The sequence below is a fragment of the Silurus meridionalis genome, chromosome 21 (genome assembly GCF_014805685.1).
Source record: "Silurus meridionalis isolate SWU-2019-XX chromosome 21, ASM1480568v1, whole genome shotgun sequence".
NCBI lineage: Eukaryota > Metazoa > Chordata > Actinopteri > Siluriformes > Siluridae > Silurus > Silurus meridionalis.
Window position 1 is genome coordinate 16,324,037 of NC_060904.1, and position 21,961 is coordinate 16,345,997.

Consider the following 21,961-nt stretch of genomic DNA (forward strand, 5'->3'; position numbering starts at 1 on the left):
CGCTTTATAAAAAAGACTAAATACACATTGAAATTCATCAGTCATCTTTTCTATAAACATTTAATATGGTGTGCTTTATTTTGTGTCTAATTTGTAGGAAATCTGCCCAAATTTGTTTTACATATTCACCATCTTCAGAATTTGTAGTCAAAAACAGTAACTTTGGAATATTTATTAAATATAAATTACTTATACTATGTATCAGTATGATTATTCTTGGATTAAGTATTATGTAATGGTTAGCTACACTTTTTTGCTAGCTCATCTTTTATATGTGATATGGGTCATTAATTATATATAATCAATAACAATAATGATACAGTATAATTAATAATGACATATAAATTATTAATTAATTATATATATAATCAAGCTGCTAACATTTATGGATTAACTACAAATTCACACACACACACACACACACACACACACACACACACACACACACATATATATATATACACACACACACACACACACACGCACATAAAAATATATTGTGAATGTGATTTTTATTAGACTGTATATTAATGAAATCTTAGTTAATTTTGCTTACTAGTTATAACCTTACAAGTTTTTAGTGTGTAGTCAAGTATGTTAAATTTAATATGGGGTGCTAATAATGCTAGAGTTTACCAATAAAAGCATATCAACCCAATATTACTTAAACATCATACTTACTGTAGAATTTAATGAAACTTTTTTTATTTAAAGGGTTTAAGATGCAAAAAAAAAAAAAAGGCATACCATGTATGTTTAAATATTGATAGAAAACTGATGATTGTTGTATTACTATTCCAAATTTTTCTGGTACTGACTTTTCATCCAACCAGCTTGTAAGAATTTGCATAATTTACATATATAAAAGTCTCATGCTGAGAGTGTTTGGAAATTTAAAAGCAGATGCTAGCTGGTGGATCAAAAAAAGATCTGCAGCGGCATGAAAAAAAATATAATGTGAGAAAAGTTAAGTACAGCCTTAATGTTCCACTAACGCTAAGTCCAATTGAGTCTCTGGGGCGCCGTAACCGCTTCCTGTTCTATCCATCTTCATGGGAAAGCTAGTGTGGGCTAGAGAGAGGCAATGAATGAAAGAGAAAAGAAACTAAAGCATTGGAGAAATGAAGGAGCCCAGGGAGGTGACACACCAGAGGAGAACTAAAGGATTGTGGAGAGGTTAGTTAGGTGTTCTATATAGCTGGGGGGCTTGAGCTTAAAATTTTTCCATTTTCAACTAAAGGCGTGTTACACAAAGCTACGGCCCAAACCGGGTTTCAGAAGCTAAGCTGTATTGTCAATTTAGATTTATAGATTTAGTGGAAAGTTTTATCCAAGAAAAGTTTTTAGTGAGGTTGAATTCATTGCTAGTAAATTGTTGAGCAGGTCAGGGTCGTTCCATTATAACTGGACTGGAAATAATATCAATAATTCTACATCGTAGAAATGAAATTACACATGCATGTTTTTATTTACTTGGGCTACTGGAAATACATTTGCTTTAGAAGTAGAGTGAGTTACATGCTGGCTGCATTATGCAAAATTAAATAATTTTCTGTTTGTGGTTGTGAAAAACAGCTTCCTGTGTTGTATAAATGTTACAACAAATGGTTTTCCTCACCTCAATGTCTGTAGACATTTCTTTGCATTTTGTCAGGTTACTTCCAGAAGAATCCGAAGTCTTTCCTCTGGATATTTTCACAGCAGTCTTCTTTACTTTGTTTACCATTATTAATCACGAATACATCCAGCTCCTCGAACACTGTCTCGGATATCAGTATGGGGCATTTCTTTTATTAGTATAATAAAATAGACACCAGTGCCAGTTTCAATGCATCACTATTTACCCTAGTATAGATTATTGTGAATGACGGTGGACGTGAAACCAAATATACCTGCCCTTTTTTTTTTTGCAAATGCTTTGCCATACAGATTTAGAATGAATATATTTTCCATTTTTGTGAATATATTTTATTCCGGTTTTTGAAAAACATGTATTTTTGCTGCCATCATTATGCAGCAGGAGAGCAATCATGCCCTACTTGTGCCATTCTAGTATAAAGTATGTTATACCAGATGCATTACATTCATTAGAAAAAAATGACTATCCAATTTTATCAAAAGGTCACTAGAATGAAAGCTCAGAGAAAGGAAAATAAAGGCGTCTTCGTAGGCAGCCATTAGCCATTTGCTTCGTTTGACAGCACATTTTAAAATCCCTGCCATATCGCTAAAAAGACCAAAAAAAGCACATGGCAGGTAAGAGGTCTTGCATTAATAACAGCATGGTTTAACATTTATTAAAATGGGCAGGCGTGGAACAGTGTTAAGGTTCTACTCTAGTTACTGGAGAGTTCAAACCCCAGAATTAAAGAAGCTTTCTTTCATTCCTAACCTGAAAATCTGTCAAAAAGTGGAGCAATCTAGTCAGATTGTTCCTCTGAGGGAACCCTGTTAGGTTCTCTGTAAAAAAAAAAAAAAAAGAAAGAAGCTTGTCTATCTAAATAAACCGCAGAGGAACCGTAGAGGAACCTCATTCCCCCCATGATAGATGTAGACAGTTAAGGAATTTTCACATGTATCTCACTACCTCTCCTGGTTGGATATTAAATTTGACGTCGCTGTCAGCGCTCATAATGAAAATACAGTGAAGCGTTACTTTTCTGTGACAGAGGGTTAATGCAGGAGGCATTCAAAAGAAAGAAAAGTGGTTGATGAATACTACAAGTCACATCCAGGAGAGGATCCACTCAGGCTTATAAAGAATGAGAGGGGAAACAAATGCTTCTAATAAGAATGCCAGGCTTGGAATTAGCATTAAGCTTTACAGATGCTTAAGTGATTAGTGAGAAAACTACAAATAACAATAAAAAGTCAGGGTGGTCCATGATTCTAATTGTTTGGAACAACAGCAAGATGGTGATTGTTTTTAACAGTTATACCACAGTTCTCTGTTCTGATTGGTCAGAAGATGTGGATTCATTTTTCTATAAGAACAGACCTGGCAGGAGTGAAGCTTAAAGGGTTCTGTTGTCACTAACTCGAAATCTGATCGGTTAAAACAACATTTTTCAAACATCATGTACTTTATGGTTGATTCTGAAGGCCTCACGTGATATTTGTTTGACCCTGGCAACATGTGATGGCTAAAATCTGATTGGATAGAAACTCCAACATAAACATACACTACTTAAAGCAACGCAACAGCGAGAGAAGCTATCTATCTATCTATCTATCTATCTATCTATCTATCTATCTATCTATCTATCTATCTATCTATCTATCTATCCATCCATCCATCCATCCATCCATCCATCCATCCATCCATACATCCATCCATCCATCCATTGGGAATTTGCTGTGGTATAAGAGGAATAAAGCACATCTGGACATGTAGATTTTAGAAACGAATTAATAATCAGGATGGTAATAGTAAACCTGCTTTATAACACTACTAGGAGTGACCACGAATGATCGAAGATCCGGGAGCCGGATTCAACTAGCAATCTCACAATCAAATCTTCGCAAAGGTGTTATGAAACGAGGATCATACCATTTTGATTATATGGGGGTGTTAAATGCCAGATTTGTCTCCCAATAAGTTAATATCCAGCTTATAATGATAATGCTGTAAATAAAAATGTGTTCTTAATAATTATTTTTAACATGTCCGAATAAATCCTATCCCCCCTGTGACAGATTTAAAGTTTCATTTTCCATAATCTGTGACTGACACAGGAGCATTTTGATGGCAGGGATTTAAATATTGTTTTTTATTAACAGAGATTCTGTAAAGGTGTATTCTGTTTTAGCTTAATTTTTTACATTCATTTTTGATTGCTTTTTGGTACTTTCTATAACAGCATGACCAGAAGTGTTTAAATCCTTACAAAACATTACTGAAATTAGAATGATATTTAGAAAGCAGGTGGTAGATTCTAAATTTGAATCTAATGTCTGCTCCTATGCCCGAACTAAAGAGATACACATGAAGGAGACAGCTAATGTGGTAATGTGGGAAAAAAATAAAAATAGACGCAACACCCAGCTGAAGATTGTCCAGGAGAAAACTGTCCAGCATTAAAGTAATCATCTTTTTTCAGCTTGAACAGTATCAGCCTGATTGCAATACTGATTACACCATTAGTTCTGCAACGACATCTGGATCCAGCGCTAATTCCCTGCAGAACTGGAACGAGCCTGATCGAGCCAATAGTGCACGTCATGCCCGGCGAATAAACACTTGACATGGTGTAATTATTCTGCAAAGTGTCATGTTTTTGTGCGTTAACTGTTGATAAGACAAAAGACGCCCTGTTTTCTCCAATCACCAAGTGTACGCAAACGCCTGCATAAGAGTGCCGGTAAAGGAGGTTGTCATTTTTTTGAATGCACCCAATCAGAACGGAAATCATCTTTCAATGTCAGCCGCACACTTCTGAAGCAGGTTGCCGAAATTGAACAATTAAAGAGGGGAAGAAAAAAAATTTTCAGACAGCTCTACATTTACACAGTGGACAGACTCGATTATGGAAAATAGACACAAGGAAAAAGCAAATAGGCTAGGTAAATCACCATAGCAAGGCAGCAGGGATTTCATTTGTGCCTCTGAATCATGGAGGCTTTTCGGGGAGGATGAAGCAGTCCTCATTGATGATAAAACTCCATTAAGCATTTTAATGGAATACTTGCTTTATAAGTGGTCTTGATTAAGTACATTTCAGTGTTATTTTTATTGTTCGCCCCCTGTCTTTTAGGCATGCAGGGGGAAAAAAGGACCAAGCCTGAAATGGCCGGCTTTAATGAGCATAATACATTTCAGTGAAGTGACATTCCATTAGAACGAGGACATGTTTCTCCACCCATTGCCCAAAGCTGCACTCATAAAGATCATCATATCACTGGGTGCGTTAAACACCAAAGAGTACAAAAATGCCATGTGACGTGATTGAGTTCTGGCCAGAGCAGTAGTTCCAAACCTTTAAAAATGAATAAGACTTGTTCTGTTTGACTGTTCTGGTCATTTTAAACCCTCAAAGAGGCAGACGCTTTGATTAAAGTATATAAAACCAATTCCTGTTAGCCAATTTAAGCTGGGTATTGACCATTTTGAAAGAACCGACTGCAATAGACCTATATAAACCTGTTCTTAGGCACATTTTGAGTGTTCTATCTGTGGGCACTAAACCTCACACTTACAAAATAAGATTAATGAAAGTCAAATCTCACTGGCTTACAAATTTAATGTGAGATACGGACTGTTGCGTTTTTTTTTTTTACTTATGTCTTGTATTCTGTATTCTGGGCCTCAGCCAAGACTCCAGAGGTCTTTGCTTTATTTTTCCATTCAGACTCAGCATCGGAAGACCCAATAAATGCCATTGTGCTTGCTGCAAGACTCCCTGCAGTGCAAGCTGAATTAAAGTGGGAATTACCCCTGAGCAGCTAGAACCCTGGTAGAAAATAAAGCTCCTCTGATCCCTGACCATGGTCAGGAAATAGCTCTGAAAATCAGGCACTTAGATGGACTGCTATTAGCTCTTTTGGCCCAAAATTTATACACAAGGGTGAGCTGAACTCTGAAGAAACAGAGTAGAAACTGAACGCAAGGCACCATGGCCCCAGCAGGCTGCTCTCACAGAGGGTTATTAGTGAAGTAATTAACGTGTGCAGTGGTGCCCCAGGGCTCATGTGCCCACAATGAGCAATGACTACTAATGACAAGAGCTCGCTGTACACACAGAGTACTACGAGAGTACAGATGTACTGATAATACCATTACTGTGTCACTAAAGCCTTTTTCACTATTAGTCCCTATTTACCATATTAAAGTTTTTGCTATGTATTTACACAGATCGAAGATCATATTCAAAGCAACTTATGCATAAAAAACAAGCATTTAAGCATTTACTTAAAGTAGCAGTGACACCATTGCTAAAAGAATATATTTTACAAATCAGAAGTTCCCCCTTGTTTGTCCCCAGAGGCCAGAGATTTGGCGGACTGATAATGAAAGATTGACCATGGACCTGAGAAAATAATCCCTAACCTGACCAAAGGCTTGAGCAAACGATCCCCAAACTCACTAGAGGTTAAAGTAACTCATCCCTAACCTGACCAGAGACCTGAGCAGATAATCCCTAACATGACCAGAACCTTGATCAACTGATCCCTAACCTCATCAGGCTTAAGCAACTGATCCTTAACCTCATCAGAGGCTTAAGCAACTGATCCTTTACCTCATTACAAACTTGAGTAACTGATCCAGAATCTGACCTGAGACTTCTGCAACTGATCCTTAACCTCACGAGAGACTTGAGTGACTGATCCCTAACCTCACCAGAGATTTGAGTAACTAAAACCCTAATCTGACAAAAGGCTTCAGCAACTGTTCCCTAACCCCACCAGAGACTTAAAAAGCTGATCCTTAAACTAACCATATACTTGATGAACTGATTCCTAACCAAATCAGAGACTTAAACAACTGATCCCTGACCTGACCTGATATTTAAGTAACTGATCCCTAACTTTAACCTGACCAAAGGCGTGAGCAACTGATCCCTGATCTGACTCGAGGCTTGAGCAACTGATCCCTAACCTCACCTGAGACTTAAACAACTGATCCCATGACCTGACCAGATACTAGAGCAATTGATCCTCAAATTCATCAGAGACTTGAGCAACTGACCAGCAACCTAAGCAAATTAACCAAACCTCATGACCAACTTATTTTTAATTACAGATAGGTAAGTGGTCATTTTTACATTGGTCAGCATTGTTAAAGATGTTGTGGTGTTTGCACCAATAATCAAGTGTTCTTAAAATAACCATTAAAATAATCTGGTGGTGGCATCACTGGGCTCCATTCACTCATAGATTATAGTTAGCATGATGGCAATACAGATCCCAGTGTATGACTTAAGACAGGGATTTGAGCTCTATGCACGTTAGTACGAGACCACTGTTTGTTTAAGTTACTGTTTCCCAAACTATTCTTCAGAGACCATGTTTTTGCTTTTGCTCATCTCCCAACACATTACAACTAAATGCTAAACAAGGATACCTTGTACAAGTCATAATCTAAAAGAGAGTTAAATCATAGTCTCCTATCATAGTTTAGACTGACTGCAAGCCAGATGATTTGGTCTGATCATATTTTTACACATTTTAACATCAGAATCAAGTGTGTTGCACAAACAATGATTTTGGTTCCAGCTGTTAGTGACTCTTAAAGTACATACATAATTCCATTGCGAAACATTATTCCATCGCGACTGTGTTGAATCTGTTATTGTCGGCCATAATCTGTTATTACTAGCTATCAGGTTGATCGTAAAAAAACATACAGGCACTTTTACCTTCCACAGGTGACAAATACTCACTAGTAATAAAATTCTTCCATTTTATCTGAGTTAATATTGTAGTTGGGAATAAACAATCCCAAACTACCCTATTTCACCCCCCACCCCCAAACACACCAACCACCAGTTTTCAGTCATATTATAATTATTTATTAAAGTCAGGTTTGGAGCAGCGATGTAGTGTGCACACATAAATCAGAATTCAGGCTGGCAATCAGATGGATGATAAAACTTCATGTTTCAAAAAGTTCATGTTTATTTTTTGAAGTAAACTATAAGTAAAAACGTGTTAAGCCCCAGTGTGGTTCTGAGATTTACTGTAGCATAATAAGTAAAACCAATATTGTTCAAATGAAAACTGAGAAGGAAAAGAAATAGGCAAACTAGTTTTGTCCTTTGTGCCTCAAACGATTTCCCGTTCCACTTCAATGAGTAGCATGTAAAAGTAAATGAAGAAATAATTACATTTCTTATTAATAGTCTCCAGGGTTTGGATAGAAACTGCGGCTGTAATTTTCTTTTTTCAGTGTTGTGTCTCGAAGCAAAGGTTACGCCGGTCAGCATTATTATTCTGGGGCAAGCAATTTGTAAGGTAATAAAATTTTACTAAGACCCAGCTTTAATTATGAAATCCAAACCAAATGTTTTTTCTTCTTTAAACAAAGTATTACGAAATGCCTGACCTTACTGGCATTTATTGACTCATCTGAAATGTCACGGAGGAGTGTGTTGACTTGCGAAAGCGTCTTTATCCTGTTTGCTAATGGCCCAATTTACCCTTCCCAGTGGTGATTAGCATTATATAGTTTTTGTAAAAAAAAAGCTCGCTGTTCTCACATCAAAACAAAACATGAATCATGAGAATGGGCTGTGGGGTTTCGTTGGGACTTCTTACTGCGATTAAGGCCAAAAAAAGCGCGCGCCCCATGGCTGTATTCCCAGCGGCTTGTAATGAAAACCATTCCTTATTTATTCCTCACAACGTAAGGGTGCACGAAGTGCTAGAGCAGTGAATGTGCGAGTTAATATCCTCCGACTTCGGGAAGGGCAAACACAGCACGCTGCCTCTGGGGACTCTCAGTGTTGGCAAACCAAAAAGTCAAGTCAAATCAAACAGAGTGGAATTAATTATACTGAAGTGAGAAAGATTTTTCAAAACGTTTGTGATTATGTCCCATTCCCACCTTTTTTTTTTCTGCTCTATCTGGTGGACATTATATTTTTTTCATAAAGAGCGCTGATTGAGAAATCGAGCGTTATTTTAAAAACGGCCTGCAATTCGCCTGAAGGAACTCTTTCACTTCCAATTCGGGTTTACAATGAAGCCAGAAAATGGAGACTGACGACCGCGATCATGCTGGAATCAGCCCTTTTTTTCCATTCTCTTCCACTCATTCAACCATTGCACTCTTTTATACTGTATGCCTCACTTCATCCTACAGTGCATGGAAGATCATTGGAAAAGAGAATGGATTTGAAATTGATGTTCCAAGCAAAGGGACCATTTTGTGATATGATTACCCGCTATCATGGATTCATCACATAAAGAGTGTTCACACATGATATTGGTGCGCTGGAGAAATGGTCAAAGGTTTACCTTTGACCTTATGACCTCCATGTGGAAAAAGAGGATAAGAAAACTTATGACTTACTACTGTATTTTTTTTGCCGACCAGCAGGTTTGAAGTTAATAGTCGTTAGCTGTGGAGTCACACGATAGCAGTCGAAACAATTAGCAGTAATCAGCTTTTATAAAAAGGTTCGGTCCTCTGCAAGAGGCTCGGTTAACAAGATTTAAAGGCTAACCAGGTTAAAGCTTTTCTCATGACACAGAATTAGCGGTAGTCAAGAATATCCACAATAATTTGCATAAAAATTTGCAGAGCTGTTGGGTATAAAATAGGCTGGCATCAACCCGTCTTCTCTTTCAGATAATATGTCGGGTTTTTTTGGCTTTTTAATCGCATTATTTATTGCTAACGAATGTCTTAAAATACATTATTTTGGACTTTTGTAGAACCAACAGCAGCAACACTTATCCCAAACATACGATGAAAAAAAAAGAAGCGAGGCTGGGACTGAATTCTATCTAGCCCAGACAGTAGATCTTTGTCAGGTTACACATCCTTTAAATATGATTCCATATGGGCTGGTATTTCCAGCCCTGCTTGATGGATCCCTAAGACGTCCTCACTATAAAAGTTTGTGGACATGTTATAATATCCTCCATGTTTCAAAGAAGGCTTTTCCTTGGATTTCAAATTGTGGCTGTAGAGGTATTGTCTTTATTCATGGCCATTATTAAGGTCATGAATTGAAGTCAAGTTCTAGTTTTTTCAAAGGTCTTCAGTAAAGACGGGGTCAAGGCTCTGTGCAGGAGTTCTTCCACTCCGATTTTGACCATGGAGACCTTTTTGGACTTTAAAATATCACAATTTCTGGAATGGCACTCTGAAAACTGTCGGCTTGCCAAAGTCTTGGCCAAATGCATCTTTCATTCTTTTTTCCCCCCATCCTTCCTTCTATGTTTGTCTTTCTCATTAGCATATGCCTGTCTTTGATTATGCTCTTTGACGGGCTTCGTGTACATGTTGTTGCACAGCTGGGTGGCTCTGACACTTTCTGTCTGCTGCTTTCTCATGCCTTGTCTTATTCGCTTTAGATTGAGATGAGGCTGTGCTAAAAAAAAAAATACACACACACACACACACGGGAGAGCAAACAAGTCTCTCAACTCCCCACTAATCCTTTCACAATATCAGGTGAGTCTATCAAACGTACCTCATTAATGCCAGAAGACGATGCGTGATTGGCCTCGTCTGCCCTGCCGAGAAGCTTTCAGTGCCCTAGTTTAAAAGGCTCCGACCTCACGTCGAGCTAAACAATCATGTTTAATTGGATTTTGATCCAGGCCCATTAAATCATAGGAATGGTAAAAAAACCACCAGCATGCCTCTAATAGCTAAAACAATTGCTGTTTTCCCATCTCTCACATCGTGCATGAACAATGCAGCACGAGCTTCGCAGTACGAATAAAAATAGCCGCGTTACACTCTCCTGAGCCTCCTGATTACAATTTGGAGAAAGAAATAAGCACTGTTTCACTTCCCACTATTGAAGGTGCATCAATAATTCATAAATAATTCAGCAGCCACACTTTCAAGTATGAAGAACGCATATATTTATTCACCGTCCTTAATTACTCAAATGTCATTCACGACGAAAAACGAATCGGAAACGACTAGGTGGAATCATTTGGCGGGATAAATCACAGGGCTTATTTGTATAAAAAAAATGATATGATGTGTTGATTCATGGCTCATAGAGCAGTAGCAGGGACTAGTGGCTTAATTTCTCAAACTTAATGTGCATGCATATAAGGAGACTTATTGATGGGAATCTTGAACAGAAACACTGATTAGTGAACACTGCAGTTTATTCACCAACGACGTTACAGAGACCAAGGAAAGTAGGTGGTTTCTGAACAGCAATGTAGCCAATTAACCTTCAGTCCTCATCCCTGTGTGGGTTACACCAGCAATCCTAGCAGTCTGAGCACTCAGATTAAACATGTCTTACCTCTGTCTTGCTCTCTGTGTTCACTGGCAGATGTGACGTCAACCCTGTGCCTGTCCTCGGTGCGAGAGCTGCCATCCCAGCTCCAGGATCTCTACCAGCAAGGCTATGTCCTTATCGCTGTCCATCCCTTCGTCCACCCGTGTGGCCCGGAGATTGCCAGTGTCCAGCGACAGCTTTATCGAGCGGTGCTCAGCAAAGTGCCCGAAAGGTAGGACTTCAGAAAGATTTGATCTGTCCATTAAACTAACAAACATGTTCAGCACTAATTTAACCAAACTGAGGGCTTTGCTCACAATACTGGATGGTTTTGGAGAATAAAGGAGGAATAAATGGGTTAGAAGCTGCCTCGATTTGCAATATGTGGAGGGGGACAGAGTGGGTGTACAAGGCTAAAGTAAGCAGATTTATCATTCTGGTTAATATTTTGAGAAAATGCTGGGAAAGACGGGGAAAAAATCTGAAAACTCCTAGCAAAAATGTACCCAGATACCAGCCAAACCAAACAGACTCAGAGTCGTAGAAGGTTTAAATAGCGTCATTCTAATGCTGCCACAAAGAGGAAAAAGCTGTTTATTAGGATAGTGCCTCCAGTTCATTGTGCAAGACAGCATCAGTGATGAGTTGTGATAGAGAGAGACAGAGCGAGTGTTTGAACGTCCAAGTGCAGGTCTCTAATCCTCTGGCAAGCAGCAGTCACCACTCAAAGTCACATCCACCCCCTGCTCATAGCTCTGGCAGCAAGAGTCCCTGTGAGTGTGTGTGTGTGTGTGTGTGTGTGTGAGTCCAGAAGTGGAGTGTATCCAGCTAGACAGGCAAAAGTGAAAGTCATGCCACTGGCCTGAACTCCCACACAGCTGTCAATACCTAAACAAAGCCAACATTTTCACTGTATGTCACTGGATGAGTGTGTGTTTCATTGCCAGGCTATTATTACGTTTCTTTTTTGCATTCAGGGTTTGTTTTTTTGCTCTGATGGAGAAAAATGACTTTCATTGGTGTTGCACATCCATGACCACCTGCCTAATATTGTGTTGGTCCCCCTTTTGCTGTCGTGACCTGTCGAGCATCAACAGCATAAACTTCTTCAGTTTGAGCTCGTCTGTTCAATCTGACCACAGGGACCAGCCTTCGCTCCCCACGTGCATCAATGAGCCTCGTCCCCCACGACCCTGTCGTCTAGACATCACAATTTGTCAAACTCGATCAAGTCCTTACACTCGCCCATTTTTCCTGCTTCTAACAATAACTTTGAGGACAAAATGTTTACTTGCTGCCTAATAATTATATCCACCTACTACCAGGTGCCATGATGAAGAGATAATGTTATGCCTGATCTGTGTATATGCTCAGAAGTTGGTACAGAAGTTTCCACAGAAAAGACAGGCAGTCATGAGAAAGGTCTCTACAGCTACACAGGATATACCAGAATACCAGAAAGTTAGACAGATCTTACAGGATTACCCAAAAGGCAGAAATCATTGATAAGAGCACAAATGACACAAGTATTAATGGAATTTTGCAGATGAACTTCATCCAGAGCAGTTTACATTTATGCATCTAAACATTTCAGGGTTAAGTGCTTTTCCTAAGGGCCTAGAATTGGAAGTGGAAAATAGGCAGATTTGAACTCATGACATCTTTATGTCTCCAATGTCCTAATCACCGAGCTATCACTTTCCACAAATTCCTATCCTGTAACCCGTGAAAAGTCTTCATGGTGCTACTGAAAAGTCTTCACGTTGCTATCCAAAGTGCAAACATTATAATGTTCCTACATTGTTCCTGTCAAACTCAAGTCCATTTGTCATTTGAGTGTTTTTTTGTGTGTCTGTGTGAAAGAGATAGAAAGAAGCGAGAGAGAGAGAGAGAGAGAGAGAGAGAGAGAGAGAGAGAGAGAGAGAGAGGGAATAAGAGACAGAGAGAGGCCAACAATTAAGGCTTCAGGAGCTCAGGAGCTTGTCTTGATCTCTGAGAATAGACAGCGATTCCCCTGAGGAGAGATGGAGAGGCACCGATGTCTAAGCTTCAGTCTATGTTTTACAGCCCCTCTCTCTATCCTTCTCAATCTTTCTCTCTCTCTCTCTCTCTCTCTCTCTCTCTCTCTCTCTCTCTCTACCTCTTTCTGTCTCTCTTTCATTTTCTAACAATATTTCCAACTTTCCTGTGCCTTTTATGTCTGTCAATCTAAGAAAAAGAGGTGTGGCCTCTGAGCCTGTCAGTCATACTAAAGGAGGTGTGGTCTTCGTGGCTGTCAATCACACTAAATGAGGTCTGGCATTTATATCTATACGTCCTAGTAAAGGTAGACTTTGTAGGTCTGGCTTTAATAGCTGTCAATCACATTGAAGCAGGCGTGGCCTTTGTGCCTGTTAGTCCTAGTAAAGGAGGTGTGGTTTATGGCTGTCAATCACACTGTAAAAGGTGTGGCCTCTGTGAATGTAATCTCAGCAAAAGAAGGGTGTATTTTACAGGTAACATTCAAACTGAAGGTACAGTAGTATGAGGTTTGTACCCATCAGATGCTCTCTTTTAAAGAGGCGTGGCCTTTGTGCCTGTCAATCCTAGCGAAGAAGGTGTGGTTTCAGGTTTTCAATCACAGTTGTGGAGGTGTGGCCTCTTTGCCTATAAATCCCATCAAAACAGGGGTGTCCTTTATGGGTGCCAGTTGTTCTGAAGGTAGTATGAGGCTTATGACTGTCAGATTCTCTGAAAGAGGTGTGGCCTTTGTGCCTGTTAATCCCAGCAAAGGGGGTGTGGCGTATGGCTGTCAATCACATCCTAAGGGGTGTGGCCTCTGTGTCCATAAATCCCAGCTAAATATGTGTCCACTTTATGGGTGTCAGTTGCAATGACGTTTGTATGAGGTGTGGCTTCTGTGCCTGTCAGTCCTAGCAGTCAATCACACCGTCAAAGGTGTGGGCTCTGTGTAACGTTTTAATTAATTTTTTAATTTTCTTAATGTCCAACCTCTCTAATGCCCCCAAAAAAATGCTAAAACATTTCTTGATCTCTCTGCTGGAGCTCAGGGGGCAGTTAAACTCACCAAATCCCAGGAATCTCTTAGTGTTTATGGGCACAGCAGGGATCCGAGCTGCACGTTCCTTACCCAGCATCTGACACAAAGTCCTGAGACGCCTGGGATGAATCAGCCATGTGCACATAGAAGAATCCGTTGGATACTTTCAAATATGTGATGACACACTTTACTTTCCTATTTTCCCAAGGGTGCATTTTTCCCGTCAGAAGATGCTGCGCATGTATACGCTTTATGGATTGCACTTGGCCAGCGATATTTTAGTGACCATCACGCCCATTTACTTTCATGCAAAAGTACACACGTGTTCACTCCTATCGGGTCCTGACACCTGAAACACGTGCTCCTTCATGCATGGAAAATGTGCAGTAGATGGATGACAGGAGATTTGCCTTTTAGAGGAAGGGATAGAGAAAAGGAGAGGGGGCGAGAGATGGTTTGTGATGTTGGTGTTTAAAATGTGCATGCCTGAGTGAAAGAGAGAGAGAAAGAGACAAAGACAGAGAGAGAGGAGGGGAGAATGGAGAACGGGAAGGGTAAAGGTTTGTCATCCTTTGATTGTTTGTGGCCAAGCTGTCCTGTTTATCGCCAGCATCCGTCACCGTGGAGACAGTCGCTCGCATCAGCAGCAGCCGTAGGGAAAAAATCTGCAAAAAAAAAAAAAAAAAGAAGAGGAGAGGAGAGGAGACGTGAAAAGCAGCATGGCATTGCTCATGTTCTTTAAACGACATTGACAGAGGAAGGAAAGAAAACGGATAGCGAGAGGAAAAAGTCTAAAATCTATCTACTGAAGAGAAGAGAAGAGAAGAGAAGAGAGAGAAGAGACAAAGACAGAGAGAGAGGAGGGAGAATGGAGAACGGGAAGGGTAAAGGTTTGTCATCCTTTGATTGTTTGTGGCCAAGCTGTCCTGTTTATCGCCAGCATCCGTCACCGTGGAGACAGTCGCCGCATCAGCAGCAGCCGTAGGGAAAAATCTGCAAAAAAAAAAAAAAAAAGAAGAGGAGAGGAGAGGAGACGTGAAAAGCAGCATGGCATTGCTCATGTTCTTTAAACGACATTGACAGAGGAAGGAAAGGAAAACGGATAGCGAGAGGAAAAAGTCTAAAATCTATCTACTGAAGAGAAGAGAAGAGAAGAGAAGAGAAGAGAAGAGAAGAGAAGAGAAGAGAAGAAAAGAGACAGAAAAATTATGCTAAAAGGAAAAGAATATGAAATTTTTCCATGAGTCATTCTCATCAGTTCTTTTTTTAAAGATCAGGAAATGGAAAAAGTACAGAAGAGAGAAAGATAAGCAAGTACAAAGAAAGGGGGAGAAAAAGGTGAAAGAGAAAAGGAGTGTAGGAGATAAGCAGACACTTAGAGAAAGAAAAGTAATGAAATGAGATCTGAAATCTGAAATAAGAAGAGATGGCAAAAAGAAGAGAGAAGAACCAGATAAAGAGAAAGAAAAAATTGAAAAGAAAACAGAAAAGTAGGTTGAACGCTGCTAGAGAAAGAAAAGTCAAGTTCAGAATCGGAAGACTTTATTGACCATGTAGGGAAATTGTTTGGTTGCAGTTGCTTACAATAGAAGATCAAAGAAAAGATTAGAGCAAAAATAAAAGTAAGAAAATATTAATAAATATTCTTCTTCTTCTTCTTCTTTCGGCTTCTCCCATTAGGGGTCGCCACAGCGGATCATCCGTCTCCATACACCTCTGTCCTCTACATCTGCCTCTTTCACACCAACTACCTGCATGACTTCCCTCACCACATCCATAAACCTCCTCCTTGACCTTCCTGTTTTCCTCCTTCCTGGTGGCTCCATCTTCAGCATTCTCCTACTGATATACCCCATGTTCCTCCTCTGCACATGTCCAAACCATCTCAATCTCACCTCCCTCACCTTGTCTCCAAAACGTTCTACATGCGCTGTCCCTCTAATAAACTAATTTTTTTTTATCCTGTCCATCGTTGTCCTCAAAAACCTCAACATCTTCAGCTCTGCTACCTCCAGCTCCACCTGCTGTCTTTTACTCAATGCCACTGTCTCTAAACCATAAAACATCTCAGGTCTCACCACAGTCCTATAAACCTTCCCTTTCACTCTTGCAGATACCCTTCTATCACAAATCATACATATTAATGTATATAATAAATGAAATTTGTAGCAGCAGTGAAAAACAGACGGCAAAAAAAGTCAGACTGAAATTATTGTTATAAAAGTTATTACATGTTACTAATTATTATTATTATTGCACTGAGATTATCGCACAAAATTGCCCAATATAGCAACAATATACGTGTGGCATTAAAATCTATAACTATAACTTTATTTATATTATCCCTATCTATTTTATAGTTTTAAGAAACCACAAACACAAGAACTAACAGGACTAACTAACTTGTTAGCGTTGTTAGCTGCACGTGAGATGTTTAGCATTCGAGCCATGTTTTGGGGCTGGTTCTTCCTGTGTGGATTAGCTTTAGCGCTAAAACGCCCGCTGCCTACAAACCACAGCGCTAATCCATCAGCACACCTGTCTTAGTATAGACAGGTAAACAACATGGCCGCCTTGACAGGAGCATTGGGATTTTAAATATCATAGGCTGGACATTAGTCAGGGCATAATAGAAAACTGAGGGAGGGAGGGAGGGAGGGAGGGGGGTTAGTGGCTTTTTCTAATTTCAAATGTCAGCCATCACAAGGTCTTGGGGTTCCTTTATTTTTTTTATACGCTGTTCCACTTCAGTGGGGAATGCTGGGTAATTTATTCAAGATCATTGGGAAATTGTAGTGCGCTGCGCTCTGGGTGAGGTGCGACGGGGGATCCCATTAAGGGCGATCTGCTCGCAGAATATTATTCATGGTTGGGCAAATAGGCAGTGCTACATAATTAATGCACTGATGAAAGATTGTGAAACACACATACAGTGGATTCAAAGTGACAGTGTTGTCATGGCAATGCGGTCATACAAACACACACACATACACGCACGCATGCACACGTACAACAGGATGCTGCCGCAAGACTTCGAAACATCGCTTCTGGTGTCTGTTTGATATGATCACTAAGAGTACTACTTTAGGCAAACACACACAAACACACACAAGAATCATCGACAGGCTGAGTTTCGCCAACGGTGCGATCCAGCTGCGATTATCAGTGAAACAGACAAGTCAACATCTGTGCTGCCTACCAACTAGCTCGCTTAGCTAGAACAATGCTTTGGGAAATTCTCAATGCAATTTGGATTTAAGGTGCAATCAGCAATTTTGAGCAACACTCATTCCAACACTCATTCCAAGCCAATTAAATCCCACCCCTTGACAAAAGCCACCTCCATTTATGCTAATTAACTATAATTCACAAGCTTATCCTGATTACATGGATGTTGAATATTCCAGGACTTCTAACCGAACCCCGCCCACTCCCACAGACAATTTGACCAACCGTTTATTATTGTTTACACAGGCCCATGATTTTTAGATGACAATCTAAATTGGTTCTGCTTGCCAAAATATAAGCAAATGAATAATTTAAACCAGGAGGACCCGAGCTAGAATAAAGCATTTACTGAAGAAAGAAGGAAAGCAGAAAGCACAGCGCTCATCATTCTGTATATTCGCTCTTGCATTAATGAAAAGCTTATTGAAAAAGCCTGAAGATAATCCACAGCATTTTAAAATCTGGATTTTTACCAAGACCTAAGGCCAGATATTGTTTGAAGTTGACAGAATGTCAGTAGAAAAATGTTGTTTTGGTCACTCTACATGCATTACAATGTATTATTAACTATATGCCCTATATGATAACTATCATATCATATAGATATCTATCTATCTATCTTCCAACCTTCTATCTATCTATCTATCTATCTATCTATCTATCTATCTATCTATCTATCTATCTATCTATCTATCTATCTATCTATCTATCTATAGCATTACAACGATTAAAATATTTAATCGCACGATTGCCATGAATTAACTCGATATTAATCGCAACTCAATCTCACATTTCAAGTTTTTATCACTCTATTCAACATGCGCATTGACAAATATGTGATGCTTTATGCAAATGTATGTTTATTATTGGTGAAACCTCAAGAAAGAGCATGAAGACAAAATATTCTCATAAATGTTTTAAAGTAATTATGATGTTTTTAATTACGTAAATCATGAGGACACCAAACGGAACTTTTGCTATGTTTCCACACGGACGGTTTTAATTGACGCACTTGTGCATCATGGCGGATTTCGGTGCTGATTGCCAAGAGACTCATTGAGACTTGGCACAGCATTAAAATAAATCTTTAGTGATGAAAAAGTTTTTTCGGTCGAGTTTATTTTATTTATTTTTTACATCTGAGCAAAGAAAGCACATCACGTATAAATGTGTTTGGCGTTGAGGTTTTAATTTCGCCTCGTTTATATTTATTTATATCTTTTTCATAAAATTGGACAAACAGAAATGTGCATTAATAAAATGAATGGTGTTGAAACTAAAATCCACGTTATTATTGTACAATAAGTTAAATCAGTTACTCGGTCAAAAAACTGATTCGCTTATCACAAGCTATTCACGTTAGATACCTTGCGAATGGATAACTGCAACGTTAATAATGCTGGACAGATGCAACAGGTAGGAAAAAGTAGTCGGGCCCTAAGTAAATGGCAACATTATCAGGAGGTGAACAAACAGTATAGTAAAGGACAGGCTATAATCGAGAACACAGTACAGGGTTGAGATCTAAAGTGGCAAACAGGATACAAAGGCTTGGCAAACAAAGACACAACAGCACCTGAGTGTATACTTCACAATGAGCTGAATGAATCAAAGACTACGTGTGTGTGTGTGTGTGAATGTGTGTGTGTGTGTAATTAGAAACAGGTGTGAATAATTAGTATGACAGTGATTGTGAAGTATGAAGTATGTGTTAGTAGTTAGATTCCAGGGCGGCCATGAATGAAGATGTTGGTGTACTTGTGTTTGAGCCTGAGTTTGAACCTGGCAGTGACCTGCCAATGATATTCATGTCTCTAGGTGTCAACATGTCAACATTCAGCACTGACAGCTGAGTGAAAATTGTTCCTGTGAGGATTGAACAGTGACTTTTTGACCGTATACCTTCCTTTTAATCCAGAGCTTAGCATTTACCTCAGCGTATATCGATACATAAGGCAAAGTCAAAAGATCTACACTTGAAGTTTGAAATGCTAATATCCATTAAAGCTAGTAGGCGCTGGTTAGCCAACCATCAGATTTCATTGCTAGCTATGAGACACAATTTCTCTGAGACAAGATATTCAAGTAAGAAATGTGTGTGTCTGTGTGTGTGTGTGTGTGTGTGTGTGTGTGTGTGTGTGTGTGTGTGTGTGTGTGAAGGCAGAAGCAGGTTTGAGCATGTGTCAAGGGAGTCACATGGCGACATGAGGAAAGCTGTATGTAGGCAGCAGATGGCTGTGTGTCGTCAGGAGGCGCAAATATGTGCCTGCAGCACAGAGTGTGTGTGTCTGTGTATGGTGTTTGTGTTTGGGCTGTGTGCGTTTGGTGGTTGTGTGTGTGTGTGTGTGTGTGTGTGTGTATCAAGCTGAGCGCTGTGCCCGAGGTGAGTCTGATTCCTGCTGGGTTGTGTAGCAGGAATAGCCATGCTGTTGGTGGGTTGAATTCTCTGTGGTGTCTGCCTCTTCCTCTTTCGCCCTCACACACACACACACACACACACACACAGACAGACACACAAAAGAAAAGGAAGATGTAAGGAGCTCAAGAGTGTGTCTCTGGTGTCATAAGTGTCAACAGGATGGAGGGTGGGTGGGAGCTCTACAGTATATGAAGTAAATGTACATTTCAAACAGAGGAGAGAAAAAACCCATCTGGATTAACAGCTGCTGAAGTTTTATAGAACTTATCGAATTTCACAAGTGTTTGACTTTGTGCATGTGTGTGTGTGTGTGTGTGTGTGTGTGTGTGTGTGTGTGTGTTAAGAATTATGCGTGACCCACATCGATTCGTCACTTCCAGACATCATGAGCTCTGGAAAAAAAATAAGCCTGCATGCATTACAATATCACCGTGAACTACATGGAATGAAGAAATAACGGCACAAGTCTTGCAATATGTTTATTTTGGACAGGCAAAGTTCTTCTTTTTTGCTTTATTTGGAGACGAGGTGAGGCTGCCCCGGTTTTATTTCCAGCAACGGATCTAACGAATACATCAACCCCAGTGATTTCCCAAAGACGATATGAACCCAAGCTGAGGACTCTGGCATAACTATCAATGATAAACAATTTAAATCAAATAAGAAGCAACAGTTTGGGGAGGAAAGAATGATATACAATTTACTTTAATTAATACAACAGAATGTGTTTGTTGTTCACAAAAAGCTTATGTAGAATAATCTTTATCTAAGGTTTATTTATTTATAAATGTTATTATTATTCTTTTTTATCAGCCAGTTAAACTACAGTATAGCAATACATCGTATAATTAAAAAATGTTTAGTTTTCTCTTCTTTTCTTTTTTTTTTTTTTATTATTTATTTATTTTTATTTTTTTACACCTTTTTTTTTTTACACCTGACTGCTTACAGAAAAAAAAATTAATAAAATGCAAATGGTGATTATGTACCACAGAGCATTTTTTCCTTTAAAGCGATCAAGTTGCAAATGGGGCAAGTAAAAAAAAATCCAACATGGAGGACAAAATAAAAAGTATGACACGTGTATCATTTTCCAGTCTGGTCTTCAACATGCACACTCCTAGGATCATGTCCACACTAATACAGTTTCGTTTGAAAACGCATATTTTTCTTTTCATTTTGACAGTGTCAACACTGAGACGGCTTTTTGAAAACGCTCTCCAAAGTGGTTACATTTGAAAAAGCTGTTGTGAAGACGAAAGATTCTGAAAACGATGACGTGTTTTTTGTCATTGCCACAATGTTTTAAAGAGCCGGAAAGTAAATAACCACAAGCAAGTCGAAGCGTCTTATGATTTGCACATGTGCAGTACAGTAAGCGTTTTCAGACTTTCAGTGTGGATGTTGTTATGTTCATGTTAATGTCAAAAACGGCATTTTTAAACCGGATGAGTGTAGCCAAAATCTAGTGGAATGTCTTCCCAGAAAAGTGGAGGTTACTATAACAGCAAATCTGTTAAATTGTAAGTGTAGAATGGGGTGTTTAAAATTCCCCTTATAGTCCGGTGTCCATAGACGTTTGTCCATATGCTGTTTTATGTTGGATATCCCAATATTTTCAGACATTTTTTATATTATAAGACACAATCAGTGGTAACAAAGTGCTATTTTCTGCTTTTGTAAACTGCTGGTCTGTTTTCCCAGACACTGCCCACTCGTCATCAATATTCATAAGTCAGACCACTAATTTCATTAATATTCCTTAGCTTGCTAATAGCTTTCTCAGTGAAGGGAGAAGCACAGACAAAGCAACTTTACCCACATATTAGAGACAGTTTTGCTTCAGGGAAATGGATGATGGATTTATTTCATGCTTTGTAGCAAGAACACTTATTTTCTCCAGACTCGTTTTTTCTCACTTCTCACATAGATAGCTTTTACAATAAAATAGGGTTTGGGATGTAAGCTACAGATCAGACATTGTTGATTTGATTTAATAAAAAAACAAAGAACCAATAATAACGTTCTATATACAATTATTGTTAAAATATTATTTTATACTATAGCCTGTTTGAATACTTGATTCTGATTGGCTGGAAGGTGTGCATTTATATTGTTGAGTGCACAGGTGGGGGCCAGTCTCACTCAAGGTAGCGGTAGGTCCTTCTGGCCAATCAGATTTTAGAATTTATCATCATAAGGTTATAATATGTATGTCTCGTTCTATTTCTTTCATTCTAGTTCAGAGAAAAGTCCATCAGAGTTTGAGCCGTACCATCTGAAGCTGGAGGAGTGTTTGTCTGCAGATCATACTCCGACCCCGGAGCACATCCAGGGATACGTGAAAAAAGTAAGTGTCTG

General features: G+C 39.2%; 1 protein-coding gene across 3 annotated transcripts in view; it reads left to right on the plus strand.

Annotated features, from left to right (window-relative positions):
• The window catches only part of LOC124403618 (raftlin-like), a 96,905-nt gene that overhangs the window by 27,983 nt on the left and 46,961 nt on the right, over nucleotides 1–21,961 (plus strand). For all 3 annotated transcript variants that reach the window (XR_006928919.1, XM_046877295.1, XM_046877294.1), the window contains exons 3-4: nucleotides 10,968–11,145; nucleotides 21,842–21,950. Coding sequence is in view for 2 of the 3 variants with exons in the window: in XM_046877295.1 (XP_046733251.1) it covers nucleotides 10,968–11,145; nucleotides 21,842–21,950 (287 nt within the window). In the remaining variant the exon portion in view is untranslated. The remainder of the gene's footprint in view (nucleotides 1–10,967; nucleotides 11,146–21,841; nucleotides 21,951–21,961) is intronic.